The sequence below is a fragment of the Salvelinus sp. IW2-2015 genome, unplaced genomic scaffold, assembly GCF_002910315.2.
Source record: "Salvelinus sp. IW2-2015 unplaced genomic scaffold, ASM291031v2 Un_scaffold2713, whole genome shotgun sequence".
Classification (NCBI taxonomy): domain Eukaryota; kingdom Metazoa; phylum Chordata; class Actinopteri; order Salmoniformes; family Salmonidae; genus Salvelinus; species Salvelinus sp. IW2-2015.
In genome coordinates, this window is record NW_019944018.1 from 70727 (window position 1) to 77488 (window position 6762).

At 45.2% G+C, this 6762-nt stretch overlaps 1 protein-coding gene across 1 annotated transcript in view; it reads right to left on the reverse strand.

Moving 5' to 3' along the window:
• Positions 1-6428, reverse strand: part of LOC139025454 (uncharacterized) — a 15821-nt gene extending 9393 nt beyond the window's left edge. Inside the window, exons 1-2 of the mRNA XM_070440594.1 lie at positions 5914-6428; positions 2054-2183 (exon numbers count right to left, since the gene is read on the reverse strand). Coding sequence (XP_070296695.1) covers positions 2054-2183; positions 5914-5924 — 141 coding nt within the window. The 5' untranslated portion in view covers positions 5925-6428. The remainder of the gene's footprint in view (positions 1-2053; positions 2184-5913) is intronic.
• Between the last annotated feature and the right edge of the window lie 334 nt (positions 6429-6762).

A 6762-nucleotide genomic window follows, 5' to 3' on the forward strand; every position in this document is an offset into this window, starting at 1 on the left:
GCCAGGCCTTCACTGTGGGAATGATTCAACAGTGTGTGTTTCATAGTGTAGCGGGCCTTCACTGTGGGAATGATTCAACAGTGTGTGGTTTCATAGTGTAGCAGGCCTTCACTGTGGGAATATTCAACAGTGTGTGGTTTCATAGTGTAGCGGCAGCCTTCACTGTGGGAATGATTCAACAGTGTGTGGTTTCATAGTGTAGCGGCCTTCACTGTGGGAATGATTCAACAGTGTGTGGTTTCATAGTGTAGCAGGCCTTCACTGTGGGAATGATTCAACAGTGTGTGGTTTCATAGTGTAGCAGGCCTAGTCCTTCACTGTGGGAATGATTCAACAGTGTGTGGTTTCATAGTGTAGCAGGCCTTCACTGTGGGAATGATTCAACAGTGTGTGTTTCATAGTGTAGCGGGCCTTCACTGTGGGAATGATTCAACAGTGTGTGGTTTCATAGTGTAGCAGGCCTTCACTGTGGGAATGATTCAACAGTGTGTGGTTTCATAGTGTAGCGGCCTAGTCCTTCACTGTGGGAATGATTCAACAGTGTGTGGTTTCATAGTGTAGCAGGCCTTCACTGTGGGAATGATTCAACAGTGTGTGGTTTCATAGTGAGCAGGCCTTCACTGTGGGAATGATTCAACAGTGTTGGTTTCATAGGTAGCAGGCCTTTCACTGTGGGAATGATTCAACAGTGTGTGGTTTCATAGGTAGCAGGCCTAGGCCTTCACTGTGGGAATGATTCAACAGTGTGTGGTTTCATGTAGTGTAGCCGGCCTAGTCCTTCACTGTGGGAATGATTCAACAGTGTGTGGTTTCATAGTGTAGCGGCCTTCACTGTGGGAATGATTCAACAGTGTGTGGTTTCATAGTGTAGCAGCCTTCACTGTTGGGAATGATTCAACAGTGTGTGGTTTCATAGTGTAGCAGGCCTAGTCCTTCACTGTGGGAATGATTCAGGTGCCACGGTCAAGTGCAGCCTTTTCCCACAATCTAAGGGCGCTCTCTGGTTGAATTTCAACTTTCAGATTTGAATCATTTTCATTATAATTTTGATTGAGAGACAAAAATATGATACTATAATATATACAGCATCAGTCAAAAGTTTGGACACACCTACTCATTCAAGGGTTTTTCTTTATATTTACTATTTTCTACATTGTAGAATAATAGTGAAGACATCAAAACTATAAATTAACACATTGAATCATGTAGTAACCAAAAAAAGTGTTAAACAAATAAAAACATATATTTGAGATTCTTCAAAGTAGCCACCCTTTGCCTTGATGACAGCTTTGCACACTCTTAGCATTCTCTCAACCAGCTTCACCTGGAATGCTTTTCCAACAGCCTTGAAGGAGTTCCAACATATGCTGAGCACTTGTTGGCTGCTTTTCCTTCACTCTGCGGTTCAACTCATCTCAAACCATCTCAATTGGGTTGAGGTTGGGTGATTGTGGAGGCCAGGTCATCTGATGCAGCACTCCATCACTCTCCTTGGTCAAATAGTCCTTACACAGCCTGTAGGTGTATTTTGGGTCATTGTCCTGTTGAAAAACAAATGATAGTCCCACTAAGCGCAAACCAGATGGGATGGCGTGTCACTGCAGAATGCTGTTGTAGCCATGCTGGTTAAATGTGCCTTGAATTCTAAATAAATCACTGACACCAGAAAAGCACCCCAACACCATCACACCTCCATGCTTCCCGGTGGGAACAACATCATCCGTTCACCTACTCTGCATCTCACAAAGACACCGCTGTTTTCATATCAGGCAACCCCACATGGGGTCGCGACCCCTAGTTTAGGAACTGGATAGGTGTGAGCAATTCAGTGATGGCTGCACCTACTGTAGGTTTCAAATGAAAAGGCTAAGGGGTTGAGGCTGTTTTCATAACAGAACCTTTTTGGACCAGTCATACTGTTGCAGGATGAGAGAGGCAGGTTGTGGGGGGAGGAGCTGTGTAAGGGGGTGTCAAAAGATGGGAGGGTAAGAGGTGAGTACAGCGAGAAGGGAGGACTGGAGGGTGAGAATGTGGCATTAGGCGTGACACTCACAGGGGTTGTGACGATTCCGGAATCTGGACTCTGGTCCACGGAGAGGGGTGTGTGTGTGACGCTGATTTCAGAATACTGGGAGGAGTGGGATTTGGGAAAACTGCCACTGCTTGTGTTCACACCTGAGGAACTGGGAGAGAAAGACAACAACACACCTGAGGAACTGAGAGAGAAGAACAACAACACACCTGAGGAACTGGGAGAGAAGGACAACACACCTGAGGAACTGGGAGAGAAGGACAACACACCCGAGAACTGGGAGAGAAGGACAACAACACACCCGAAGGAAATGGGAGAGAAGGACAACAACACACCTGAGGAACTGGAGAGAAGGACAACAAACACACCTGAGGAACTGGGAGAAGAAGGACAACAACACACCTGAGGAACTGGGAGAGAAGGACAACAACACACCTGAGGAACTGGGAGAGAAGGACAACAACACACCTGAGGAACTGGGGAGAGAAGGACAACAACACACCTGAGGAACTGGAGAGGAAGGACAACAACACACCTGAGGAACTGGGAGAGAAGGACAACACACACCTGAGGAACTGGAGAGAAAGACAACAACACACCTGAGGAACTGGGAGAGAAGGACAACAACACACCTGAGGAACTGGGAGAGAAGGACAACAACACACCTGAGGAACTGGGAGAGAAGGACAACAACACACCTGAGGAACTGGAGAGAAGAAACAACAACACACCTGAGGAACTGGGAGAGAAGGACAACAACACACCTGAGGAACTGGGGAGAGGACAACAACATACCTGAGGAACTGGGAGAGAAGGGACAACAACACACCTGAGGAACTGGGAGAGAAGGACAACAAGGAGTTAGAGGGTGAAATATGTACACGACATGACCACAAGTATGTGGACACTTGCTCGTCAAACATCTCATTCCAAAATCATGGACATTAATATGGAATTTGTCCCCCTAAAAGTAAAAGTTGGCAAAAATACTTAAGTAGTACTTTGCACCACTGCAATTAGGCCTTGCTCGCAGTCGGAATTCCAATTTACCCCAAAGGTGTTCGATGGGGTTGAGGTCAGGGCTCTGCGCAAGCCAGTCAAGTTCTTCCACACCAATCTTGACAAACCATTTCTGTATGGACCTCGCTTTGTGCACAGGGGCATTGTCATGCTGAAACAGGAAAGGGCCTTCCCCAAACTGTTGCCACAAAGTTGGAATAGTCTAGAATGTCATTGTATGCTGTAGCGTTAAGATTTCAATTCACTGGAACTAAGGGGCCTAGCCCAAACCATGAAAAACAGCCCCAGACCATTATTCCTCCTCCACCAAACTTTACAGTTGACACTAAGCATTTGGGCAGGTAGCGTTCTGCTGGCATCCTCCAAACCCAGATTCGTCCTTCGGACTGCCAGATGATGAAGCGTGATTCATCGCTCCCAGTGGCGGTTCTAGCTTGTACGCCCCCCACCCCCTTCAGCCCCCCCAACACAAATAAATAATCAGAACATTTAAAACTATATAAATATAAAAATATATACAAAAATAAGACTCATAAATATTCAAAAGTAGTAACAAAGACAAACAGAAACACATTTGTGTTGATTTGGCACTCGAGCATCAATACATTACCCATCCCCCAACACTGTCAACCAAGAGTCAAGACTAAACAAATTCACCTTGGTGGTGTGCAGACTGGTTTTATATTATTCTTAACCATTTCTCACAAACCAGAACAAAAATGCATCAATATGTCTGTGAAACTAAATTGCACAACTAATTGCATGTAACGATCGTCTTGAGGAGAGAGATTGGACCAAGACGCAACGGGTAATGAAGACATGATGAATTAATTAAACAAGACGAAAACGAACTACACTTGATAATTAACAAAATAACAAAACGACATAGACAGACCTGAACTGGAAAAACTTACATAAACACAGCAGTACAGGAATAGACTACACAAACCGAAACAGTCCCGTGTGGTGCGACAAACACAGACACGGAAGACAATCACCCACAAACAAACAGTGAGAACATCCTACCTTAATATGGTTCTCAATCAGAGGAAATGAATTACACCTGCCTCTAATTGAGAACCATATCAGGTAACCCATTAACCAACATAGATACACATAACATAGAATGCCCACCCCAACTCACGCCCTGACCGACTAAACACATACAAAAACAACAGGTCAGGAACGTGACATTGCATTAGTACTGAACAAAGTTAAGAGGTGTGCTATTTAATAGATTCCCCCGCTCCCCCTACCTCGGGCTTCCAGTGGGGAGACCTGAGGTCAACCTACCCCCATCTCATACTTCTGAGTGGGAGACCTTCCCAGGCAGTAGCCTGCTTAGCTCACAAACTAGATTCAGGGCGCCCACTCCGACAAGGTTAATTGACCCACAGTCCCACACGGTGACATGATATTATTGACGTGACATGCAAATGAGCGATAGAAAACCGATCGCGCAAGTGTCACCATTCAGATTTTTTTGGGTGCAGGCGCCCCGTGCCGCCCCCGGCAAGATGCATCGCCTGTACCTAAATCCGCCACTGATCACTCCAGAGAACGTGCTTCCACTGATCCAGAGTCCAATGGCGGCGAGCTTTACACCACTCCAGCCGACGCTTGGCATTGCGCATGGTGATCTTAGGCTTGTGTGCGGCTGCTCGGCCATGGAAACCCAGTTCATGAAGCTCCCGAAGAACAGTTATTGTGCTGACGTTGCTTCCAGAGGCAGTTTGAAACTCGGTAGTGAGTGTTGCAACTGAGGACAGACAATATTTACGCGCTACGAGCTTCAGCACTCAGCAGTCCCGTTCTGTGAGCTTGTGTAGCCTACCACTTCGCGGCTGAGCCGTTGTTGCTCCTAGACGTTTCCACTTCACAATAACAGCATTTACAGTTGACCGGGGCAGCTCTATCAGGACAAAAGTTTGACAAACTGAGTTGTTGTAAAGGTGGCATCCTATGACGGTGCCACGTTGAAAGTCGCTAAGCTCTTCAGTAAGGCCATTCTACTGCCAATGTTCGTCTATGTAGATTGCATGTCTGTGTACTCGATTTTATACAACGTCAGCAACGGGACTGGCTGAAATAGCCAAATCCACTCATTTGAAAGAGTATATATAGTGTATGAAGGAGTGAGCGAGATTGAGTGGGATGAAAGTGAGAAATGCAAAGGGAAGAGAAGGTAGGAGGAATGTGGAGTGTGACAACAGAGAGAGAGAGAGCATATCAATTGCAACAGCTTCAGAGCCAAAAGAAAATAAAAATATGTAAAACCAAGCCTTGAACGTCACCATAAATAAATATCTAACATATTCTTCTCTTCAGGCCTGTTTTTCTATCATAGGCCTAAAACCTCAGGCTCGACTCTTTCTGTAGTCCACTCCTCAAGTACCTGCACCTTGATGAAACCCTGACCCTCTGCTGTCCGGTTTCGGTTACAGTGAACTCTGCCTCGCTCACCGGGGCGTCGCCATAACAGCGGACACCCGACCAGGTGTCATTAGTTTATAAAAGCTGCATTAAAGGAACCTGGATAGTAATGTTTGTATAATTAATATCGTCTATTTTCGTGTATACTAGTAATAATTGTGCCAATTTTCTAGCCTATATAACATATAGGCTTTTTGCATGGAAAAATAACCATGGACATAAATAATACAGCCTAGGCTAATGAAAAACTGCAGAATGAAAAATCATACTTAGTCTACATGCAAACCAGTCAACACTTTTCGCTTGTTAAGTCTACATTTGTAAAAAAAATAAAATAATAATAATAATAATAATAATCCAACTTCAAGCACTGCTCAATGGAAGAATAAAATGACAACATAAAAAAATGAATTGCCCATTTAACCTACCTTTCTGACATCTCCCAAAGTTATACCGAATTTCCTTGGCCTTTAGCGCGTTATAAACGGAGCGTAGTCGTACAACGCTGTAGTTTCCCATGGGGCGAAATGCCCGTTAGTCCTGGCGTAACGACTGCTCCAGTGTCTGGACGCATACAGAGACCTGCGTCGGTGAGGCAGGTCACCGGGGGCAGGTTACCCGCGCAGGTTGTGTCACCAAGTTATCTCTGTGTCGCACAGGCAGGAGGAAAATGTACAGGGGTAATTTAGATTCCAGTACATAAAGACAAAGACACTCGGTCAGGTCAGCAGAGGTGGAAATTATCAAATGCATAAGGTTTAAAAGCATTCTCAGTTAGCCTGGTGTTTGTCAGACCACGAGACATCCCGAAAATCAGTATTTTAACGACAATGTCTGTAGGCTCCGAAAAACTAATTTATAGGCCATGGAAAGATGAGGCTCTCACGAACAAGATGGTGGTCTCCGTTTTTCTCTACGCCGCACAAGCCCCACGGGACTGGTCTGAAGTCAACACAGTCGATGTGTCCAATTCTGTTTGTAGCGTCCGAACGGTTTGCGCTACAAACGAATGTGACGCCCCCCCCCCCCCCCCCCACTGTGGAAAGGGGAGATTCTCCGTTTTGCTCTAAAACCACCACAAGTGTCACGGGATTCTGCTGAAGCTAAACAGTACCTGGTTTTTAAAAAATGAATGGAAGTACGGAGGTAATTTTGTGCCTACCCTAAAAAAGTAGTTAAACAGGGCCTATGTGTAGATATAGGACAGACACTTTAAAACCTTGTTCCTTAGTTCCTTATTTTTCATTTTATTGACTGTAATTTTTTTGTTGCCATTT